This window comes from Leptodactylus fuscus, chromosome 4, assembly GCF_031893055.1.
Source record: "Leptodactylus fuscus isolate aLepFus1 chromosome 4, aLepFus1.hap2, whole genome shotgun sequence".
NCBI lineage: Eukaryota > Metazoa > Chordata > Amphibia > Anura > Leptodactylidae > Leptodactylus > Leptodactylus fuscus.
The window spans coordinates 209,321,113-209,346,769 of record NC_134268.1 but is presented as its reverse complement, the minus strand read 5'-3'; the positions used below and the strand labels follow the sequence as shown (position 1 = coordinate 209,346,769).

Genomic DNA, 25,657 nt, shown 5'->3' with positions numbered 1-25,657 from the left:
TAGATGAGTGAGTTACATCTTGGTTGGAATCTCCATTAGGATCTTCAATCGCAGATGGTGCCCAAATTACTGGACAAAATGACCAAAACCCCATGGACCCCGTTATACACGCAATGGGTGTATCCGATGCCAATGAGCTGCATGTAAAGCCAAGAGGAAAATAACAATCCTATCAAGAAGAGCCCATTTGTACACAAGGGGGGGAGTTCTATTGGAATATTGGAACTCCATTGGCCCTTACCAGTAAATGGAGCGGAATACAAACAAGATGGTGGACATTAAGCAAAACTACAATGAATGAGGGTTTTTTTTTTTTGTTTTTTTTTTTTTGGGGGGGGGGGGGTTTCTTTTAGATTTTCATGACAATGTTGTCTCATCCTAAACATTCGGAAATGGACCTTTCCCGAAAGTATAGTTTCATTTTGGCTGCCCCTACGGAGCCCACTGCTTCCATAGGTTTAGATTATCTTCCGGATCTCCTCTTTCAATTTTCTTCTCCGTGTAAACATTTGTGACATCATCAATGGAAAGTTCATGACCTGAAGACGAGAATAGAATTGCCCTGGTCATGGGAGAGTTAAGTTCAGTTTGATGTCAGGAACCGCCAAACTCTGAAATAGGAGGAAGAAGAACCATTTAAGTGGGACACGGGCAAAAGAAAAAACAGGGAAATCTTCTAAAAGTTAAAAGAAAGGTCCATTGCTTGGTCTCCATTGCAGACAGATCAGCTAGAAGGTTTCTGTTGCAGCAAGCTGCGTCCTAGACAGAGACCAAGACCAAGTTCAATCTGTTTACGGCACATTTGGATTTTTTTCTTTATTCCTCGCCATTCCTGAGCTAATTTTGTTGCCCGATTTGACAGTTTTTTTTACTGTCAAGTGGTTGGTCTCTAAACTGAAGTGCCTCAGAAAGACACCACATTGTCTACTTAATCAGAAGTGGGCAGAGTCGGAGCTCAGGGTTATGCCGTTTTGCCAGATCCTGTCTGACTCCACCTACTTGACAGTAGAATGCCGGTTGTATCGGTCACCAAAAATTTATGACGGATTGTTCAGAAATAGCTTTGGCAGATTGGCAGTTATTAAAGGACACCAAGATGAAGTTGGTAGATGTTATGAGGGTAAAAGTATAAATTCTTCCAATGTGTGCCAAGTTGTACTTTTTTTTTTTTTTTTTTTTTTTTTTACCCCCCTCCCACCTCAGGCACCAGCTCAAGGTGCAGGTGTGTCCCCTATAGCGGTGCCCCATAAAAAATCCTATCCCCAAGTTACCCTTCTACTCTACTCTGATTGTTAATAAAGTACCACCGGTCCAAAGTAATGGCACAAGCTGATGGCTACTGTGCCTCCTCGTGTATCCGAACCCAAGTGCAATTGAAAGTGTGATTTCCCCCCCCCCCCCCCCAGCTACACCCCTGTTACATGACTTCACTACAATTTACAATAGGGTACATTGTGATCTGCTTATTAAGGTGACAACTGTGAGTCTGTCAACAAACCTAGCGTATTAGCCCGGCCTGCAGATAGGTTGCAATTACTTGAATTGTATAGTGTTCTCCTCTATTGCCGAGATATCTCTCGTTTGTCAATATGCAAATGTTCTCTTTGGAGCAAATTCATAAAAACAACAATATGTTGGCAAGGGAAAAAACACATTTGAATCTGGTGACCCTAACCTATCTATCTGCAGGGCTGGGGTGATATGCTGGTTCTGGTGACCCTAACCTATCTATCTGCAGGGCTGGGGTGATATGCTGGTTCTGGTGACCCTAACCTATCTATCTGCAGGGCTGGGGTGATATGCTGGTTCTGGTGACACTAACCTATCTATCTGCAGGGCTGGGGTGATATGCTGGTTCTGGTGACACTAACCTATCTATCTGCAGGGCTGGGGTGATATGCTGGGTCTGGTGACAGTAACCTATCTATCTGCAGGGCTGGGGTGATATGCTGGTTCTGGTGACACTAACCTATCTATCTGCAGGGCTGGAGTGATATGCTGGTTCTGGTGACACTAACCTATCTATCTGCAGGGCTGGAGTGATATGCTGGTTCTGGTGACACTAACCTATCTATCTGCAGGGCTGGGGTGATATGCTGGGTCTGGTGACACTAACCTATCTATCTGCAGGGCTGGAGTGATATGCTGGTTCTGGTGACACTAACCTATCTATCTGCAGGGCTGGGGTGATATGCTGGGTCTGGTGACACTAACCTATCTATCTGCAGGGCTGGGTGATATGCTGGGTCTAGTGACAGTAACCTATCTATCTGCAGGGCTAGGGTGATATGCTGGTTCTGGTGACACTAACCTATCTATCTGCAGGGCTGGGGTGATATGCTGGTTCTGGTGACAGTAACCTATCTATCTGCAGGGCTGGGGTGATATGCTGGTTCTGGTGACACTAACCTATCTATCTGCAGGGCTAGGGTGATATGCTGGTTCTGGTGACACTAACCTATCTATCTGCAGGGCTGGGGTGATATGCCGGGTCTAGTGACAGTAACCTATCTATCTGCAGGGCTGGGGTGATAGGTTAGTGTCACCAGAACCAGCTTATCTATCTGCAGGGCTCAGGTCTGGTGACATTAACCTGTCTGTCCTGTCTGTCTGTCTGTCTGTCTGTCTGTCTGTCTGTCTGTCTATCACACCTTGAGGTATTTGCAGATTTTCCATCTTGTATCCAGTGATGATCTTCTATTGAGTTTATCTGTTACATTTCTCATAAATGCCCCCAATGCAGGGAGTAGTGATAGAATGTGTCCAGCGAGGAGTGGAATGTATGCGAGATCTCAGCAACGACTCGAGGGATTTCAGTCGGATACACCCTTCTGGCTGATAGTGAATTCATCACTGAGTTATTCCATGGCAGTCGGGGCCGCTGCAGCCCATCCCGATCCCCAGCAAGGAGTGTATCTGTCAGCAGCCTTCAGTCTGCCTGTGGAGATAAAGACCTTGTGGTGGATATTGCTTTCTGTTAATGGCTGCCTTTATTACGTTGCCGTATTGATATTGCCTGTGCGTGTATCCATCATTTTATTCCATATCGTCACATCTAATTATATTATACTGCGTGTGAAAATTGTGTGGGTATTGCATTATGGCGTAGGATCGCTTGGGACCTATTTTACAAAATAGATTTGGCAGTTTCTCTGCGGGGTTGAATCATCAGTTAAAATCTGAATATATATATATATATATATATATATATATATATATATATATATATATATATAATATATATTTTTTTTTTTTTTTTTGTTCTACATGTAAAAATCTCAAAATTAAAGATTTCACATTAACCCCTAGAACCATCACAATAGGCCAGTGTTTTGTGATCCATTGCTCACTTGCCAGCTTTGCTGTGTAGACTGGAATAAGATTTGCAGAGTCATCTCATATGGGTAAATAAGACAGTCTATGGGTGTATTTTACATGCTAGATTTCTTTTGATAGACCGTTTTGCAAAAAGAAAAAAAAAAAGGCCTCTTTGTCCATTTTGATGACTGCAAAAATAGATTTGGGAATAGGATCCTCCTTTTCGAGGGTTCTAAGACTGTGATAATAAGGCCAAAAACATCTGCATGTCTGTTGTATACTGCAATGCAAAATTTGTAACCGGGCCCCGCTTACCTTTTGGTATCTATAATACTGATTTTGTATGATAATGTAGAAAAGCACTTGGGCCCACAGAGGCTCCAGGGCCTGGTCGGACCCCCTATAGTTAGTTACGTCCCTGCTGTGTACTCAGATAAGAATCTGATGCGACCCTGTCCCTGATATTACGTAGGTAACTCTTGTTATTTGAAGGAGTCTTGGGTCTCTTCATCTTCGTTTCAAAAGCATAAGTCATCAGTATTTTATCTGATACCCAGACCCCATACTGATCAGCAAACCCTCGCTGCCTCTGGGTCGTGGAACTATAGAGTTGCAACCCCAGTGGTGGAGTCTGGGTACTGCAGCTCTAAATCTCATTGAATCGGGGCAAAACTGATTCCAGGCTTTGTTCGTGTCTATAGCTTCCAGTCCCTGGATCAGCTGATCGGTGCAGGGGCCTGGTTTCAAACCCTCCCTGATCAGATGCTCATGGCCTGTCCTGTGGATACGTCATTGATATGAAAACACTGGAAGACCCCTTTATCTTTCTAATCTAACTATAAAGGTGAGGCCATCCCAAAACCTAAATTTTTTGGGGGGAGGAGTTATTTATTTTTTAGGTCTGGTGCATATTATTTTATTTATTTATTTTTTCTCTTGGATGACTCATAAAAGAACTTCGTTTTATTCCACACATGGGGAAACATTTGTATAAAAAAATTAATTAAAAAATAAATAAAAACTGAATCACAAAAACTAACAATGGAAATTTCTATCTGTGCAGTTGAAATTTCTGGCCTGGGCTCGAGCGCTCTTTCCTGCTTTGTGCAGCGCCCGGAACATCTGTATTAAATTGAAGACATCTGTTTGCTGTGTGTTTGGCAGGATGACTCTTCCTCCCTTCTCCTTTCTGGTGCAGTCTGAATGTGGAGCAAGTTGTTTTTTCGTCTCTGACATTTAGAATTTCGTTATTCCTAGAAAATGATCTGTATTTAAGGTCGATGAGGTCGCGTGATCTCTGGTGGAGCAACAACTTTCTGTATGCCGTGTCGTTGATGTATTTGGATACTCGTGTACTCCTCAAAGCCATGTGTATGGGACCTGTAGGTCATATGGGGCCTAGAAGAAATTGTTACGTTTCTCGGAACACATGCACACTTGGCCGAACAGAGTACATATAAGGGAAACTTGGAAGAATCTCTTATGATGAATAAGCATCCGCCCGACAACATTTGGCGCTATCTTTAGATCACTCCCAGCTCTTATCCCTGGATTATTTTGACCTTGACCTGATGGGCCTCAGGTTCCCGGGGGTGACAGTTGTGGACACTTGTGTGGTCGCCATGAACCAGTTACTTGTGTGCAGTGTCTTCAGCTCCTGCCGGGCTCTTTGGCGCACACTGGCATCTCTGTATTCCTCGGAGACTTCTGTAAAGACCCTTCACTAAGCACTTGGCATTATGTGCGGCTTCATGGCTCTCAGAAGCTCGTACCATCCTACTGCTTTTGTCGAAAATTCAATGCATGCTTAGCTTCAATAGACTGTATCGCGGTATCACTTACAGGCGCTGAGCTGCCAAGGCTTTCTCTTCCATATGTTATGTCAAGGCCTATTTGCAGTCATTGTTACGTCCCTTATCACCGGGGCATTGAGTTTCCTACCCGAACTCTGTATTGAAGTACCTGAAACAAGATGGGTTACCTGGTTCACTCCCCTCCAGGCACCCAGCACTTGCCCTTTGCCACCTAGCTATAACTTCTATGTCCCTTAAAGGGATCCTAACACGTAGGAATAGCCTTAAGAAAGGCTCTTCTTCTCCTACCTTTAGATGTCTTCTCCGTGCCGCCGTTCGATAGAAATCCGGGTTTTCTTCAGTATGCAAATGAGTTCTCTCGCAGCACTGGGGGCGGTTCTCAGCGCTCAAACACTAGGTGCGTCCCCAATGTGGTGAGAGCACTCTCCAGTGCCCCCGCCATCTTCTTCTGGAACGCCCTCTCCCTGTGTCGTCTTCCGTCCTGGGTTTCCATCTCCTAGGCCTCGGGCAGAGCTGACTGCGCATGCCCGGGCCACAAGAAAATGGCTGCTTATACAGTAAGCTGGTGTAAGCGGCCATTTTTTTGTGGCATGTGGGCATGGGCAAGGCCTGAGGCCTAGAAGATTGAAACCCAAGACAGAAGAAGACACCGGGAGAGGGCGTTCCAGAAGAAGATGGCGGCGGCGCTGGAGAGTTCTCTCGCAGCATTGGGGACACCCCTAGCGTTTGAGCGCTGAGGACCGCCCCCAGTGCTGCGAGAGAACTCATTTGCATACCGAAGAAAACTGGGTAGGAGAAGGATAACCTTTCTTAAGGCCATTCCTACGTGGTAGGGAGAAAAAAAAGGGTATCCAATGAATGGGTTTCTTAGGTTTGGGGGGGTTACTTAAATTGTCAAGGTGTCAATATGAATGAAGTTTGGTGACGTCAGAGGTGGAGGTATGACCTCATCTCTGTATGGTTTTGTTGCTTTTTTAGTAGGGGTTGGCTTTAAGACTTTTTTTTTATTTTTTTGTGGGTGTTGTTTTGGGATTTTTTTTTTTGATTTTTTTTTTTTGGAGGGGGTAGAGTTTTAAGGTCCAGATGCCATTATAGATGAGGGCTGGATACTCCCACCCAACAGTTGACCCTTCATGGGGAATTCATGAAATACGAATACGGGGTGTTGTCACCGTACAGTCACGACATAGCCACTCCCACATGGACAATGTTTATATAATATAGGGTTGGGCCATACCATTCAGCCCACCCCTCAATCTGGACCAATCTATAGGCATGAAGTAGTTAAAATCGGCCATTTTACTAGGTACCCTGAATAGGTTTTCATAGACTTGGGTGCTCGATATCTATGAGTGTACTTTATGGGAATTACCATATGAGACAGTGACCATTCCCAGGAGCCGTACCATTGTGCTGTAATGTGATGACTTAACCCAGGATTTCCCCTCGCTGCTGCGTGTCACTCAGCATCAATGACTCTCGCACCGTGCCATCTGTGCGCCCCTCCTGGAGGTCTCATTGCTATGGTCACACATTACGGACCTACCCAGCTGACATTCCTGTGCCGAGCCCTGCCGCATAACATTGTGGTCGAGGCTCTAGTGCTCCGCTCAGACGTCTGCCTGGTGAGTGAATCTCCTTGAAAATGTGAATATTGTTTGTAAACTATTCCTATGCCAGGTGACTATACATAAGACATAAACCGACCCTTGTAGAGTTGTAGATTCTGGTTGTACATTTGTGTAGGAAGCTGCTCAAGCAGAGATTTCTTGTTCGTGTCTTTTCCCGGCATGTTCTGGTAGCATTCGGGTTTCCCATCCTAGAGGTCCCGTGTAAGGAGCGGTATTAAACCCCTATTTTACCTTGTGTTGTGCTTTCCTATCCATAGAAAGCTGGGATACAATAGTAGCGCACTCAATGAGATGAGCTAGATCAGATTTATTTGGGTTTAGGGTATGTCCACATTGAACCGCAAAAGAAGTTGCAGATTTTGCAGCTTATTGCACCGCAGTGACTTGGATTCCACCCTCGCATTTACCGTAAAGATCTTCAGAAAGGATATACCGTATATACTTGAGTATAAGCCGACCCGAATATAAGCCGAGGCCCCTAATTTTACCACAAAAAACTGGGAAAACTTATTGACTCGAGTATAAGCCGAGGGGGGGAACTGCAGCAGCTACTGGAAAATTTTAAAAAATTAAAATGGTCGGAGTTTTTGGGTGCAGTAGGTGCTGGGGAAGGGGAGGGGGTGTTTTGGTTGTCTGTCTGCCCCTTCCCTGAGCTGGAGGACTGGGTTTTTTTTCCCCCACTTGGAATTCAGCCTGGCTGTATATAGGGGATCTGCAGTGCTCCTATTAACCCCTTCCTGATGGAACAGGAGCACTGCAGATCCCCTATATTCAGTAGACCGGGCACTGTCAGACACAGGGAGACCTAATGTGTATGTGTGTCACAGTCATTTTCTACTTTTATATGTATTCTAATGAAAGGAGGGATTTACAACTTTTTTTTTTTTTTTTTTTTTTTTTTTTTTTTTTTTTTAAAGCTTCTTTTTCCGCACTATTTTATGGGAGACTCTATACATTACTATTGTGGCTGGTCATAGACACCACCACCACCACCACAAAATTTATTTTATTTTTTTTACTTGACTCGAGTATAAGCCGATGGGGGCTTTTTCAGCACAAAAACTGTGCTGAAAAATTTGGCTTATACTCGAGTATATATGGTACTCTTTTATGGCTTTAAAACCGGCTGCCTATCTGGTTACACACGGATGTTTTTTCTGCAGTGTGTGAATGAGGTTTGTTAAATCTCCTCCGCTTTTCTGCTATTGATTTTCTGACTGTAAAGATTTTTCTGCTTTCAAAACTGGACAGAGATGACACAGCGTTTGCCCTGTATATGGCCGGAGCGCTACCTTGCCTTCCCCATATTGCATGTTATCAAGGTCCAGTTTGTATCGAGCTTGGGATGGGCCATCAACATAGACGCTGGAAAAATCTCTGAACGTATACGTCAACGTTCCCATAGAAGTATAGTAACCTTTTGGTGCACTCCTGGCTGGGGTCCCCAAATATACTGACGAATGTGTTTTTGTGGGTTTGTGTGTAACTGTATTGTGAAATAGGAAACCAGGGTGCACACTTGTCTAATGCAAAAGTCCCAGGTTTATTAGTACAGATGCAACTGTATAGACCTGCATCCAACTCGCCATACGTTCTGTAGGACCATAAACACCGGACACGCTGGGAATTCAGGCGCGATTCAGGAATTCAAACCTATTTTTCTGCATCTTTTTTCAGAAATCCTTCCGCCACCTTCGCAGTGTCTCACCACGTTCTTCGGCGTCTCCTTTTCGCTCTTAATCTAATGTCTTCTTCCCACATTAGCATTTGCCATTTAGCTCTGAATACATTATAATGTCAATTTACAAGTCTAAAACTGCAGTTTTCATATTGTCTAATAGCATCTTGAGAGAATTTATAACAGGACTGGTATGTGAAGACGTATTTATCGGCAGAGTGTCCCTTTACGTGTAAATTGTCCTGACGGTCGCCCGCTGCTGTCCCTGTAAATGTCACACCGTCAGCCTAGCATTTCCCCTCTTTGGTTTAATTAAGAAGTGGTTACACTGTATCCATTACATGCTTCCTGCTACGTGATGAATAGAATGCTAAAGTTACAGTAATGATTGACACACTTTGTTCTATTTAGTGCCAGAGTTCCGCTGGTGAAGTGAATGGGTGGTGGGTCGCTGTATAACGGCTCACCCACCCCCGTGGACAGCGCTGACTACTTCCAGTTACGTATACTGTATAGATCCAGCAGCCGCAGCGTCTGCTTGGTAAAGCTGGGTGTCGGACTCTTAACAATCGGATATAGATGACCCATCCCTTAGGCTAAGCCCATCCAAATCTAGTCGCCTGCCTATCCCAAAGAAGCACCATCAATAGCTTTAGTCCCAGAACCCCCATTTTTTTAGACATGGCACATGATCCCAGTCACCACACCTTTGGGAATGGTGGTCAGGAAGAGGACCTGACATAGTAATGACCTGTTAAAGGGATCATCGGTGAAGGCCGTCTGACAGCGGGTGAGAGATTTCCCTGGTGAAGTGTCAGACAGCTGTGACCGCTTCTTTGAGAATGTTAGTTTTCCTTGGTCCAGCTGGTGCGCGTCCATGCCAGGTACTTGTACCCTTAATACCATCTCCGATCCGCCAGCAGATTCCTGCTCCGTGTTCTGCATCTACAACAACATAAACTTCCATTCATGCAGCAACATATATACAACCTCATATAATAAGGGGGTGTGACAAGCCATTGATTTCCATAAACACTGTGTAATACTTCTCTTATCCTAAGGAGGCGCTGCAGGAGAATTGAACACTTGCTGCCTGGTTCTCTGACGACAGACTACTACTAATCCTCAATGGGGTAACGTGTGATTTTTCTACTTTTTCTTTACAGAGGTGACGTTGAAAGTCCAGGTCAGTGACATCAGCACGCACCAGCCGATCAGTAATGCCGTCATTGAGATATTTGCCAACCAAGTCTCTGCAGCCACTGGGGCCACCGGCTCAGATGGGACGGTGCTGATCAAGCTCCAGTACAAATTGGGAAGTCAACTGATCGTCACCGCCACCAAACACGCCTATGTGCCAAACTCTGCGCCCTGGAGGCCCGTCCGGTTACCAGGTAAGGTAGGACTTGTGGGTCAAATGCATTCTATGTAGAATCTGACTTGTAACCTGCACCTCTGGGGGGGATGATTTGGACCAAGAATTGAATTTAGATAATGGTGACAGGACATTTTTGGCCTGGTTAGCCCTATGTATAATTGATGCTAAAAACTTATGACGTGCCAACATCTTGGAGTTCTGGCAGATCAGTGTGTATTTGGTTTTTTTTGGACAAAGCCACATCCCTTTTGGCTTGGCCATGTTCCCCTTTTGGAGCATGCCATTCCATTTTTCTGATTTGGGCCAAACCACTGTGCTGGCCACACCCCATTATCATGACCTAACCTCACGTAACGCCCTCACATCACGTATGAATGGACAGACCATGCCCCATTTTGCCCTTTTTGTGACCTGGCACGTAACATGGTCACGTCACCTATACAGTAGAATTCCGCTGGGACTGGGAGATTTGCGCACTCTTGGTGGTCACGTCATTTCAGGAGCCTCCCCAGATGTTTCATGACCATAGCATGCCTTTAAAGGGATTTTCAGGCTCATCAGTGGAAGATGGGTGAGGGTCTGACCCCCGGGACCCTCCCCAATCAGCTGTTCAGTGGAGCACTGCTGCTTCTTCATAGAAAACCAAGCCTTGCCTTGTACATTTGTATAGTGGCTGTGGTATTGGTATTGCACTTGAATGGGACTGAGCAAGGAACAGACCATGTTGCCGATAAACATGACGTTACATGGCCCATAAGGCGAAAGCATCAATTGATGAGCTCGGATGGAAAACCCCTTCTTAGGGTTGTGCCCCTGCCCATATACCCTAGAAGTTTATGTACACGACAGAGGTCTCACCCAGTTGGGGCCCCTCTCTATAAGCCTGGATTACTGAAATATTTCCTGACTGACACATATGTCCACGTCTCATATACAATGATAAAGCCCAGACAGGACTTGAGGGAAGTTAACCCTTTTTTGGGGAGTCTCTCGGGTGTTCTATGGCCTTATGTAATCCTGTCCTACTGAAATCAATGGGTTCGACCTACCTTAATGGGCAGAAAGGTCTGACTACTGTAGGCGGCCAACGTGAATGAATTATTATTCGTCATTACTCTTTCTTCTTAATCATGTTGCTTTTTTATTTCTCATGTGTTTACAGTGTTTTCCTCCTTGAGCCTCGGTTTGCTGCCTGAGCGCTCAGCTACCCTAATGGTCTATGATGATGTCGTACAGATAGTCTCAGGATTTCAAGGTGGGTGAATGTGTTTGTGTCAGAATATATGTGATCCTTTAAAGGGATCCTATCATTGGATACCCTTTTTTTTCTGACTAACACGTAGGAATAGCCTTAAGAAAGGTTATTCTTCTCCTACCTTTAGATGTCTTCTCCGCACCGCCGTTTGGTAGAAATCTGGGTTTTCTTTGGTATACAAATGAGTTCTCTCGCAGCACTGAGGGTGTTCCCAATGCTGCGAGAGAACTCTCCATCTTCTTCTGGAACGGCCTCTCTGCGCGTCTTCTTCTCTCCTAGGTTTCAATCTTCTAGGCCTTGGGCAGAGCCGATTGCCCATGCCCAGGCCACAAGAAAATGGCCGCTTACACGGTAAGCTGGTGTATGTAGGCCATTTTATTGTGGCTGGCAGGCATGCGCAGTCGGCTAGAAGATTGAAACCCAGGACGGAAGAAGACACAAGGATAAGGAATTCCAGAAGAAGATGGGGGCATCGCTGGAGATTTCTCTCACAGCATTGGGGACGCCCCCACTGCTGTTTGAGCGCTGGGACCCACCCCCAGTGCTGCGAGAGAACTCATTTGCATACCAAAGAAAACCAGGATTTCCACCGAACGGAGGCGCGGAGAAAACATCTAACGGTAGGAGAAGAATAGCCTTAAGGCTATTCCTACGTGTTAGTCAGAAAAAAAGGGGATCCAATGATAGGATCTCTTTAAGGGGGATGGGGGGTTCCGGAACTTATTAACTGTCCTATCTTTTAGGACGAGTCATCAGTTGAAGGGCTCATGTCACATGACCTGATCGCTGAGTGTATCGCAGAATGCATTCCATGATAAAATCGACCCCCAACTCGGGTGCACACTCGGTCGTGTGCATGGACCCTAACAGAGTGTGCCAAAAATAGCGCCTTTTCATGCCTTGTATACTTCAAAACAGGTGTGATAAATGAGCCCCATGGCATATCGGAGGCCTACAGCGATCCAGTGGAGACTGCGGTCCTCGTTACCGCTCCATATTAAACAGTCATAGACATCCGCGTACACGAGTCCTAACTAGAACACATCAGTCGATCATTTGCATAAGTGTTAATTAATGACTTCTCGCACACTGCGACGAGTTTACCTCGAAACAGCTTGAAGGCTGCAATGAATCGGCGTAATGAGGAGCCTGCTGCATTATAGATGTATGCAGCCTCCAGCCCCCTAAGGTCTACTCTCATGTTAGACCATTTGGTTTTATTTTTCGGTGAAGTTTGTCGGCCTGCAAACTGTATATTTCATAAATCCACCGGAGGTGTTTGATATGTTAATGCGAAAAGGCAAATTCTGCTGCACAAATCAACTGGTTGTGAGAAGCGGGCTGGCGAAACCTAAAATCATACGTCTCGCTTCTCAGTCCAGTTTATTTGAGAAATGTGATCCTTGTCATTGTCCTCCTAGAGGCACTGGGTATAGAGGCATTTTATTTGGCTATTAACCCCTTCCCTGGTTACTGGCCCTTGGTATAACGCCCCCTATTACTGGGTCCCTTCCTGTATAATGCCCGCTATTACTGGGCCCCTCACGGTATAACGCTCCCTATTACTGGGCCCCTCACGGTATAATGCCCCCTATTACTGGGACCCTCGCGGTATAACACTCCCTATTACTGGGTCCCTCATGGTATAACGCTCCCTATTACTGGGTCCCTTCCTGTATAACGCCCCCTATTACTGGGCCCCTCACGGTATAACGCTCCCTATTACTGGGTCCCTTCCTGTATAATGCCCCCTATTACTGGGCCCCTCACGGTATAACGCTCCCTATTACTGGGCCCCTCACGGTATAACGCCCCCTATTACTGGGACCCTCGCGGTATAACACTCCCTATTACTGGGTCCCTCACGGTATAATGCCCCCCCTATTACTGGGCCCCGTCACGGTATAACACCTCCTATTACTGGGCACCGTACGGTATAACGCCCCCTATTTCTGGGCCCCTCACGGTATAACCCCTCCTATTACTGGGTCCCTCACGGTATAACGCCCCCTATTACTGGGCCCCTCACGGTATAACTCCTCCTATTACTGGGCCCCTCACGGTATAACTCCTCCTATTACTGGGCCCCTCACGGTATAACTCCTCCTATTACTGGACCCCTCATGGTAAAACACCTCCTATTACTGGGCCCCTCACTGTATAACGCCCCTATTACTGGGCCCCTCACGGTATAACGCTCCCTATTACTGAGCCCCGTACGGTATAATGCCCCCTATTACTGGGCCTCATATGGTATAACGCTTCCTATTACTGGGCCCCTCACGGTGTAACATTCCCTCTTATGGCCCACCACACCAATTTGTCACCTGTTGGAATAATCCAATAGGTAATGTTGATATTTGCTCACTTATCCCCCACCTCTAGGGGGTGCCATACAGTACATGCAGACGCTAAACACTGTCAGGACATGACCTCCGGATGCCGACATAGTGTATTGCTCTCCTGTGGAGGCCGAATTGGAGCGAAGATGGTGGAGTATAAAACACTGGCCGCTACCGGTTGCAATAATCCAATAAGAAGTAGACTGTTTTTAAAAATAAAATAGTCTTAATGCAGTCCACTGCTGCGGGGTCTCCCTGACCCTGGGAAACCTGCAAAATTGCTTGGGCTGTGCTATGACCAGCTGCGCCCCTACACACAATATTGATAAGCTGATCCAATTGCTTGAGCCTATTCAAGCAGCTGATCTGTGGGGGTCCCAGATATTAGAGTTGCTCACCATACTATATGGATTCCAAAAGTGGAATTTTCCCTTTAAATAGAAAACCCGATAGATATTTCCATCTTGGAGTGGTCTCCTGTGTCGCCTGGACATTGTGCGTACTGATGGGATTCCCATATGTCCAGTTCCGGAGCCTTTCAGAATCTTGCTGCAGCCACCTCTAAGCGTTTTGGCTGCGGCACATCTGGACACTGTTCCTAAGATGTTATTTCGAGGTCAGTGCGAAAATAAAACTGCTTTTTACTAGGCGCAGCCTTCTGGTAGTGAGGAGCAAAAATAAGGAACATGTCTTAGACTCCCTGAGGAAACATCACGGGGCTGATGGAAATACAAGTCCTCTTTGTGACAGCGATGCCGTGCATGGCGGATTGTGAATTGCTGACTGAATGCTTCATGTGACACGCGGGTTCACTGACAAGATCATCATGTGACGTGGGGAATTTTTGGGAAAACTGAGCTTAGTGTTTCTTGTACGGACTCTGTGAAATGGATTTTCTTCTCCGTATACTACTAAAGCTAAATTGAGACCACTGGTTTCCTCTGGGAGCTTGGATGAGAGGGATCTGGCCATAGATATGTGATGGTCAAAGTGTGTGTGTGTGTGTGTGTGTGTGTGTGTGTGATTTTTTTTTTTTTTTTTTTAAATTTCAGGATTTGGATGAAATTTGGCACAGTTCTTATCAGAGCCTGAACCCCACAATTCCCTACAGCTTTCACACTGTTCTGTTCAATCCTATATAGCTCCACCCACACTATAGTGTGATCCTATCCTAGACAGCTGAAGGACCTTTGATGACGTCATCAAGGGTCCTTTTAGTCTAGAAATTCTTTCATAACAGTCGTGAAGCCATGTCATTTACCGGGATAAAAAGTAGCCTATGTTTCAATCGAGGTCACAACATAGCTATATGGCAAATTTCATTCAAATCTGTTCAGCCATTTTTGCGTGATTGAGGAACAAACATCCAAACACACAAACTTTAATAATAATAATAATAATAATAAAATTAATTTTATATATATGTATGTATATACAGTGTATATGTGTGTGTGTGTGTATATATATATATATATATATATATATATATATATATATTTTTTTTTTATTTACAGAAAGATATATATCAGACAAAAAAAATCAATTAAAAATATATTTTTTTGTGTACACATGTAGAAAATGTAATTTTTTTTTATTTATATAGATTTAAATGATATATATTTAAATACGTCATTAAAAAAATCTATATATATTTTAGAAAAAAAAAATGTACTAAAATTTTAATAAAAATGTGTCTACGCGCTACTACAGCTAATCAAGAACCCACGCCAATTTCCTGGTAAGCTTGTAGCCGTGACCTAGAGGGCATTGTATAGTGTTTTATACTAATGAGAACCACATGTACATCACATAACACATGGACATGGCTGGTGCCCGTCTGGGGCTTTTTTTTTCCTTTTCCCCATATTTTTGTAATAAAGGCACATGTCCCGCTGCACCACTGAAGGGTGTTATAGAGTATTCAGTCTGCGCAGACGACCTGAAGAAGTCTGGGAATCCTGCCTGCTACTTAATGCTGATGTGTTTAGCAGACTAAGAGTCTGTCCCAGATACTCGCCGTGTTGCGGCACATTTAATTGCCCGGGCATATTGTTGCAGTGGTTAAGTCTGTGCGCAGTTTTATATGGCGGCGGCTGCTGCTACACCGCAACGACAATAGAGTTTTATGGGAATATTATTTTAACTCCTTCCCCCTCCCCAGAAATGTATTCCTCGAGCTCACGTTTTGGTCCCTCCAGCAAATTGGAACTGGCCATAAAACCCCATTTGGTAGGAAAAGGCCGGCGTGACGGGAATGAGATCATTTATTTGCTTTTTTTTTTTTTTGTCTCTCATCTGCTTGGCTTTGGGTTGACGGCCATAAATAAGTGGTTTCGATTCCCCAGACACGACCTCTGGTGATTTTGTACAGGTGGACCACAGTCAGTGCTAGTGTTGCCGTCTCCATACATTGTAATAGGAAGACTGGTGCAGGGCAGCCCTACAAAAAAGTGTAATTAACCCCTTCATTGCTAGGGTTTCTGGCCACGTTTCGCACTTTTGACCCCTATTAAGTCCTATTGTACTCCCACACCTATATATTTTCTAATCTGAACACCTGGCACATCGTGAAAATGCCAAGTTACCCCCGCCTCCCACTACAAGAAGTCACCGTGAGTCCCCAGGCTTAAGAAAGCCCCCCCACATCCCCAGTGTGGAGGAGGCGGAACTGGAACATATCTTAAAGGGATCCTATTATTAAAATCATTTTTTTTTTTTCTCAATCACACGTAGGAATAGCATTAAGAAAGGCTATTTGTCTCCTACCTTTAGATGTCTTCTCTGTGCCGCTGTTTTGTATAAATCCTGGTATTCATCCGTATGCAAATGAGTTCTCTTGCAGCACAGGGGGCGGGACCCAGCACTCAAACAGCACTGGGGGTGTCCCCAATGCTGCGAGAGAACTCTCCAGCGCAGCCTACATCTTCTTCAGGAACGGCCTCTCTGTGCGTCTTCTTCCGGAGCTGGGGGTCAAACTTTTAGGCCTCAGGCCTTGGGCAGTGCAGACTGCGCATGCCGACAGGTCACAAGAAAATGACCGCTTGCACCAGCTTACTGTGGAAGCGGCCATTTTTCTTGTGGCCGTGGGCATACACAGTCTGCTTTGCGCCAGGCCTGCTCTGCGCAAGCCCATGGCCACAGCAAGAATAATGGCCAATTACATAGTGAGCTGTTTAAGCGGCCATTTTCTTGTGGCCGCTTACACAGTAAGCTGGTGTTAGCAGCCATTTTCTTGTGGCCTGTTGGCATGTGCAGTCTGCTCTGCCTGAGGCCTAGAAGTTTGAACACAGCTCCGGAAGAAGACGCGCAGAGAGGCTGTTCCTGAAGAAGATGGAGGTGGCGCTGGAGAGTTCTGTTGCAGCATTGGGGATGCGCCCAGTGCTGCGAGAGAACTCATTTGTATACAGACGAAAACCGGGATTTCTACCGAATGGTGGCGCGGACAAGACATCTATAGGTAATAGAAGAATAGCCTTTCTTAAGGCTATTCCAACATGTGATCGAGAAAAAAAATGTGATTTTAATGATGGAATCCCTTTAAATGCCCTTCCTATAATCTGCTCCGTATTCCAGCCGTATCAGCTGTTACCAGACTCGAGAAAAATAATGAACACACAGGGTGTTGAGTAAAGGAAAAACAAAAAAGTATGTATTTTTACAACTTGACCTTGCAGCAGCTTGTGCGTGGTCCCAATTATCCAGATAATGGGCACGACATCCTCTTAAAGAACAGAAACCTCTTCTGCTTCCTTCTCTTTTCAGCACAATACGGTTTTATTATCTCTGGACTTCCCCAAATTCTCCATTTTCTCTAAGGATTTTCAGAAATGTTGGAAAGTGTTTTTGTTTGTCTCGAATTGCACATGAGTGGCCTCACTATATAGCTCAGGCCTGGCGGGGCAGGTTCGCACCAGTGACATCAGTAGGTCTCTGAATTTTTGCGGATGTTTTTAATGCATCTATAGAAAAATGTTACCAAGTTTGTAAAAGAACTTGCCGCCCCATGTTAGAGGACCTGTCTCCTCTCCTGGTACCTGTTCAACCACCGTCCTAGACCGATGGGTAAAGGTTGTATTAGATGGCCACATCTTCTGCAGACGATAAACCTGTTGATCGGTACTCGTTCACACTTAGGCCCAATGCAAACTGAATGGGGGCGGAGCTGCAATGGTTCCTCCCCCATTTGTCTGTATGGATTTTCGGCAGGGCAGTGTGACCAATAATCCATGCAGCCAAATGGGGCAATTTGCTGCCAATTCGTGTCTCTTAGACTAGGTTCACTTTAGCATCATCTGTCCATTGCTCTGGTCCCGTAAGGACTGGTGTTCCACTAAAATGCCTAACCTGGTAGACCCCTTTGACTATAATGGGTTGCGTCAGGTGTCCATTGTCTTAAAACTGAAAGTAATGGATGAAAAGGGAGGTGAAGACAAAAAATTCCTACTGTCCTTTCCCTGATGCCTCCCAACGCGGTTTGGTCCTACCAGTCCAGTGTCTTCTGGCGCAAGTTCCTGCTGCACACGACGGCTAAGGCCAATCAGCAAACTCGGCGAAGGACACGTGATGTCACTTCCTGTGACTACCCAGGTCCCTTGCTGGACATCACAGCCAACGAGGATTTTCACTTTTCAAAGACATTGGAGCAGAAGGACCAGACCGTGCTGGGAGGAAAACAGAGCACCAGGGACAGGAGAACAAGATTCCTTCCCCACCTATGGACCACCTATTTAATCAGATTTTTGGGACACTTTATTGTGATCCTTTTGAGCCTCGTACTGATGTAAGGACATTCAGAAAGACACAAAATCCATTTTGACTGTTTTGTTATCCTGAAACCTTTGATACATTTCACCTGACCATTGTTTTTATGTTTTTTGGTTCCTACAGGGTCACGTCTGCAGCCTCGAGTGCACTTTGCAAGAAGCGCCCTGGAACTTCCAGGAAATGCTACCTATAAAGATCTCAACGCGTTTCTGACTGCTGCCAGCACTTCCTTAGAGGTGGAGAGTTTTCCTTATTTACAAGGGACCGATGGAAACTCCTCAGGTAGACGTCTGCCAAAATTATAAAAAAAATTTTTTGGGAATAACCCATCTTAAAATTTGCTGTGCTATAACACGGCCCCGCTGCACCTCCTTGAGTCTGAAAGTGCGAGTCGATAGAAACAGAGTGCTTGCAAAAAGTTTAATCATTACCTAATTTATGACTTAGCCATTACCTGGAGGCACGGGTCCAATTTTTGGTGTTTGGCGTCCCCGTGATAATATTTCCTGTCTGCGCTTGGGCATGAATTCATATGGCTACTTAGCTCAGCGTGATTGACTCTGGAAAGATCTTGGTTTTCCAAGGTAGGAGGTTGGACCTACATAATGAGGGGCACAGGGCAAGAAGAGTTGTCCTTTACTTTTATTTTTAAAAATTTTTTGGAATTTTTGAAATGTGTGAAAATATTTTGTATCTTTTGAGGAAAGCGCTTTTTCAGTCCAAATGGAAGTGTTACTCCGCTCCGGTTGCAGCGCAGAGACGGATATGTGGAAATTGTTTCTTGGAAGGGATGCAAGTAGTACAGGGATGCCAGTAGGTCCCAGCCAAGCTCCAAATAATGAGGGCATGTTTAGTAGTTTAAGGAATTAAGCGAGTAAGGAAGCTGACATATCCAATTCTGCTGCTGAGCCGGACTTGGCAAGACGTGCAAGCGAAATGTCAGATATGGTTCAGGGTAACACGCTCCAGGTGCGCCAAATGTGTCGCCGGTTTTCTGCACAATCTGCACTTTCTGCCGACGACACGGTCTGATCCCAACCTGGACCGGTGGTACTGCTTAGACCCGCCAGTAAACATGTAATACTGTGTGTACATAATACGTGGTCACGCTTCCTAGTAATAATCCGCTATGTTGTCTGTTTCGCAGGGAACAGCAGCCGCTTCGACCTCACCCCAGTCACCGCTGTCAGTATCCATTTATTTGGCAGCGATAAAACGGACATATTGGTTCAAGGCCCAATCCATGTGACTGTTCCTCTGCCGACTCATAGCAACCTTAAACACAATGCGCATGTGCCCGCGTGGAGATTTGACCAGCACCATGGTAAGCTGTCTTACTGTATACTTGGAGTATTCAAGTTTCCTGTACAGAAGCCTTATAAGCAATATCATCCTTCCAGGCTTATTAACTGGTGACCTATCCTCAGGATAGGTCATTGATTAAAGACTGGTGGAGATCCGACAACCAGGACACTTGCTGATCAGCTGTTGGAAGACACTGCAGCGTTAGGAGAAGGGCCAAGGCCTCTTCATAGAAAACCAAGCACAGTGCCGTTCGTTTATATAGTGGCTCTGTTTTTGGTATCGCCTCCACCATTCCCAAAAGCTGATGCACGAGGTACCTGGTGTCGGACTCCCGCTGATCTTTATTTGATGATCTGGACGTAAGGATAGGTTGTCAATGAAGAAGTCCTGGCACTCCCGTAGAAGCCGAGCATGCACATCACTGCTCAATTCACATGGCGCTCTCAATTTAAAGGGGTTTTCCGGGCTCCAGATATCCTAAGGACAGGTTATCCATATTAAATCAGCTCGGACAGACATCAACTCCCATTTAGTGACTTCATTGGGCCACTACACAGAGAACAGCACTGTCTGCTTCCTGCTCCATTCTCTGTATATCAGCGACTGAGAATAGCTGATCGGTAGGGGTGCTGGGTGTGGGATCCTGATATTGATGACCTATCCTTAGTATAGGAGATCAATAATTTTAGCCTGGAAAGCCCCTTTTAAGGTGGATGTCTCAAAAAGGATTTGTATGTATGTATGTATATAGTAAAATGGTGTTCAAAGATGCACATTGCCTTTAAGAGGGTCTGTCTCCTCCCTCGGCCACTTTATACTGCCACCATAGTGCCGTCGATGCGGGAAAATGAATAAGAATTAGAAAATGAAGTTTTATTCCATATTCAGTGAGAGCTACCTTCTATTCCTGAAAACTCGCCCCTCGTGCTGTTAGTGCAGCCCCTTGGGCCCCCGACATCATCGGTGAAATCCCGCTCATGCGCAATATTCCCTAGTAATTCTTGCTATGAATGAACATACTGCACACACCGAGCACTACAACAGCATACTGCGCATGCGCAGGAGTCCAGCGTGCCGTAATAACCGCATTGGGCGCATTTTTAACCGATTACTTTTGCCCCTAGTGACTCATTTGCATATGGAATAAAACTTAACGTTCTTGTATTCCAAATGTGTAATTTTTATTTAACATTCTATGTGGCCGGGAGAAGTGATGGACTCCCTCTGACCTCTTAAAGGAGTTTTCTGGGAATTTTAGATTGCTTGCCTATTTTTAGGATCGGTCATCTGTCTCTGATCAGTGGGGGGTTGGCCATGTGACTTGTGCGTGATACAGAGCAAAGGGTTAGGAAACGTGTAGTTTCGACAACTCTTTAAGGTATTGTGCCAAGAGGCGAGAACAGGGGGGTCCTCTCCCTCGCTGAAGTTACAGACGGGCGTGAACTTCGGCGTTCTCCGGTGCTCCTATTGAAGGGAACGCTGTCCACTATGAGCCTGGCCGCTGTGGGGGAAAAGGACCCCCATTCTCAGGGTCAATGAGGGGGGTCTCGACAGTCAAACCCCTCCGATCAGGGATTTCTCTCCTATCCGATGAATAATTTTTGTGGCATTAACCCCTTTAACAAAGTCGTAGGTCACATGACTGATACCTGAAGGCTGCAGGTGACCGTCACCTAGGCCGAAGGGACTGGCAGATGGGCCGGGTATACTAGAAAGTCACTTTTGTGAGGTAAATCTGGGGGACTCTTATGCCAGAACCCGGCTGAGGTGACCCTTGGCTACCACTGCTGGATTTAGGCCACTACCTGCTGTTAAGGAGTACGGACAAAATGTCCCCATCTAGAAGGAAATGAATCGGCTGCTTCATGGCGCTGCCTCCGTAATGAGATCGGGAAGTGTTTCTGTTGACTAGACAAGGAGATGGCGACCGGTCACCGCGCTTCATGGGATTCTAGCCTGACTTTGTGCCAATTTAGACCGACCTTCGACTTCCATTGTTAAGGCGTATAGCTAAGGAAGAAATGGAAATTCACTGCTTCATGGCTGTGCAAAAGTTATAGGCAGGGGTATAACCGCAAAGCAAGAATTCTTTTGGAAATAGAAGGGTTAATGGTTTATTTTTGTCGATTGCCGAAATTAAGTGAATGAAGAAAAGAGAAATGTAAACCCCCATCAAAATTTGGGGTGACCTTTACCCTTTGGAGGGGGAGTCCTGGAAGGGATGATACGGCCCCCGCAGATAGAGCCCTGATCTCAGCATCATGCAGTCTGTCTGGGGTTACATGAAGAGACAGACGGATTGGAGCAAGCCTACATCCATCTGTGCTTAGTTCTCCAAGATGGCGGCGGGAACAACCTCCCTGCCCAGTTCTGCCAAAAACTGTCTCCTCCCTTCCTTTTCGGGGGGAGAGCCAACTAGTATTGGATATAGTGGTATTATGGGATGAGTCTGTTGGGAATATAATTGAGATGCAATACCGCACACAACCTGTGGACAGAGGTGGCGCTGTTTCGGGAAGGAAACCACAATGTTTTTCTGATCCGAGACCACCATGTTGATGTTTGGCCTCTCCTAGAGGTAATAGAAGGCAGCGGCATAGCCTACAACATACTAACTGCAGAGACCCCTGCCAGTCCTTAGATTGAGAGGGCTCCTTACATGGGAGACCAGATCTTTGGGTGAAATGCTGAAGGAGCTTTGGTCCCTTTGGTTCTCCGGATCAGCAGGTCCTAGAGATCAGACCCCCACCAGCCATTATATACGGCCCGCTTTAGGGTTGTCAGTAGTGCTGACCACTGGGGACTCTGACGGTCGGGAAACTCTAGGAGCAGACTCATTTACAAAAAGTGAAAATTTCAAGCGGCGTACAGAAAAATAATGTGCAAGTTTTACGGCCCTGCCAGGAGTTGTTTCCTATTTTTACAAGAACATCTTGTAGTTAGTCGCAAACAGACCCGAGCTTTGTTGTAGGTCTGCAGCTGGGCCACATTCTTCTTTCTTTATAAGTTTTTGGAGCTGGTCACATGACCGACGCCGCTTATCCTACATTGCTGATTATAAGACGACATGGGGCACTGCCATGATCGCCCTACAGGGCCCTAGAAATTCCTCTTTGCTCTTAGTATACCACAAACTGATGTTTTTGGGGGGGTTTTTACAGAAATAGCGCCACTCTTGTCTTCAGGCCATATATGGTATTGCAGCGAGTGGAAGAATGGCTGTTTTAGTTTTTGTATTTTTGTTTTTTTTTCCTAATTTCCACCTCCTAATTGGATTCATGTAAAAATCTGTTCAGCTCCGTAATGCTTGGATCTTACAAGATGATTAAAAGTCATTAGCTCAGATTTGGTGATCACCTCGGAATAATCTGGTGATTAACATATAGGATAGAATAAGGAGGCCAGATGGAAAACGATAACCTGGATGAGAGGGGATTATAAGAACCGATCTGCGCTTTTTTTTTTTTTTTTTAAATAGCACCACCCCTGGTTGTGGCCAGTATTACATCTGAGCCGCATTGACTGCTATAGAGCTGAACTGTGATACCAGACACAAATGAACACACCATGACAAACATTTGTCATGTGGTTACACAAGGGACTCCTAGTATAGGAAGAGTCGTGGGGCGGGGAGTCGGTGGCTGCCATAGCTTGTCCTTTAGGTCATCAATTAAAGACCAACTGGGGTGCAACACCCAGGACCCCCGCCGATCAATCGTTTGAAGAGTCAGCGGCGCTGCAGGAGTGTTGCATCTCCTTCACAGCCCATCGGTCACATGGCCTGATCGCATCTCAGTCCCATTCGAGTGATTGGTCTGAGCTGCCATCTCAAGCACAGCCATTGTAAAATGCACAGTGCTTAGTTCTTGTGACCAGGCCGCAGCTGATCGGCGAGGCCCAAGGTGTCAGACCCCCCACCATTTGTAAATTGACGAGCTATGTTGAAATTGGAAAGACCCTCTAAAGGCTTATTAAAGGGGTTATCTGGTTTCTAAGATTGATGGCCTATTCTTATTCTTCTCCTCTTTCATCTTCTCAGCACATCGATGACGACAAAGTCCTTTGGCCCGAAAAAGCCCATGTCCCTAAAGGGTTAACCGTAGTTCAGAGCCTTGTCGCCCCCTCCCCAACCCTATAAAACGTGTGCTCAAAGAGGAATTTACTATTTTAGAGACCCGTGCTAGAGGAAGTTGTATGGTTGGGAATGGGGCGATGGTATTCCTGTTGCTTGGTGACTCGAAAATAACAATCCAAAAAAGTGAACGGATTCCAAGAATTTGGTTTCCTGTGCGAAACCAATGTGGAAAAAGAAACGGTATAATTTATATGTATTTAAAGGGCCGGTACATTAAGGCCGAGCTGAGTGTGCAAGTTATGAGGAGAACTGGGAGGCTAGCTGTAGGCCGAACGTCTATCATGTGTGGGCTGCTTGTCCAATGTCCAGCAGTTCTGTATTTTTTTTATTTTATTTTTTTTAAAGACCATGTTCTCACATAGAGGTTGAGGTGTTTTTTTTTTTTTTTTTTTTAATACAAAAACCCTTCAATTTGACAAAACGTCTACGTTTTTGGAGCGGATTTGTTCAGAATCTGTGGTCCAACCTCCATGTCTGAACGCCCCTCTTAGTATACTATAGTCGGAGTTCTCCTTTCTGTGTGACACACGGGGTTAGGACCCTTCAGTATTCTGCGGATTTCTTTCCTCTGCTGTCAGTTCACATCTTGCCAATATGCTAATCCTCTGCGTTGCCTCAATTCTCACCCCCTCAGCTCATTAATTCAGGGAACAGATGTCACATTTGATGCTATTTAGGGACAGGACTGCTGGGTTTTGGTTTTTTTTTTTGTTTTTGCTTTTTGTTTTGTTTTTCAGGACATTGCAATTTTTTCTTTATATAATATTGGGCCTTCTCACAATAGTGCAATCTCTTCCCCCGAACACACCAATGTCCGGATAATTCCGTTATGGATCCGTCCTCTACAGCAGAAGTAAAAGCAGTGTGTTATAATGGGTGCCGTGGCTCCTCACGTTCACCTAGGACTCTATAGAAACTAGTAGCCACAGTGTGGGCCCGATCCCGTAGGGGCAACTCTGAGATGGGCGCCGCTTACTGGTGGATTGTATGGAGGTGCGGAGACTAGAACATAGCACAACATGTCCAAGGTCAGGGGGTAGAGTGCCAGGTAGCCCACCTAGTCCTCGGAAAAGAAACCGTAATCGCAATACAGCGTACATACTTGGACAGATCGTGGACACTGCCTCATAACCTGTCCACAATAAAGACATCATGGCTGGGTTACTGACCAGTCCCAGACCATAGAAAGCTCCTGCAGTCTTAGTCGCATCCATTGGCAACTGATCAAAACTGTCAGTACTAAGATGGATAGAAAAAAATCTATAGAACTCTGGAAAATTTTTAATTATTTTTTCAAAAATCTTTAATCTTGTCTGCAAAGCTATATGGGAAATCTCCTTTAACCCAAACTCATGGCATCGTAGATTCCCATGTTGGTCGGGGTGAGGCCCCTGATCGTAATACCATCATGTGAAACTGGCCTTAGGTAAATCCAGCCAAGTTTTTTTGTGGTACATGGCGACTATTTGGATAAATGGCCTTCAATATAATACATGGATGTCCAAACTCGCTCAAGTAGACTTCTTCTGGCCCGTATCTGGTTGAGGGAAGGTCTGAGACAGACACCACTGTTCCATTACATCTATAGGGTATATAGACCCGATTGTCCTGCTCTACCACATATACATAATCTGCCATGTAAATGCCTGTAGAGTAGTCCATGGTGACTTTTATTGCTTCATTTCCTGAATGATGATTGTGATCGACCTTTACTGCCCTCCGCTATCTATTACTAATGCCTGAAAACAGTCTTCCTGGTCCCACACTTCCCCCACAGGAGAAATGGGGTATTACATGGTGCCCATTCAACTTGATTAAAAGGAGTGTGTCACCAGACTCCAGATAAGGGTCACCTGTATCGAACGTTTTTTTTACCTTGTCTTTGTTTCCAAGAGCAATAAGGATATCTCATTGCTCCAAAGAGGTAAGCGGGAACACCCTCGTTGCTCCAAAGAATTTACATATGATCAGAAATCATATCCTTGGCAACTGTGGCAGCAATTCACATGGGGGAACACTCAGGTTAGTCACCTAAAT

The 25,657-nt window shown here is 45.4% G+C and overlaps 1 protein-coding gene across 1 annotated transcript in view; it reads left to right on the top strand.

The window, feature by feature from the left end:
- The window catches only part of FAM171A1 (family with sequence similarity 171 member A1), a 63,088-nt gene that overhangs the window by 30,213 nt on the left and 7,218 nt on the right, over positions 1–25,657 (top strand). Inside the window, exons 2-5 of the mRNA XM_075271710.1 lie at positions 9,608–9,835; positions 10,982–11,074; positions 18,304–18,462; positions 19,328–19,504. Of these exons, the coding sequence (XP_075127811.1) occupies positions 9,608–9,835; positions 10,982–11,074; positions 18,304–18,462; positions 19,328–19,504 (657 nt within the window). The remainder of the gene's footprint in view (positions 1–9,607; positions 9,836–10,981; positions 11,075–18,303; positions 18,463–19,327; positions 19,505–25,657) is intronic.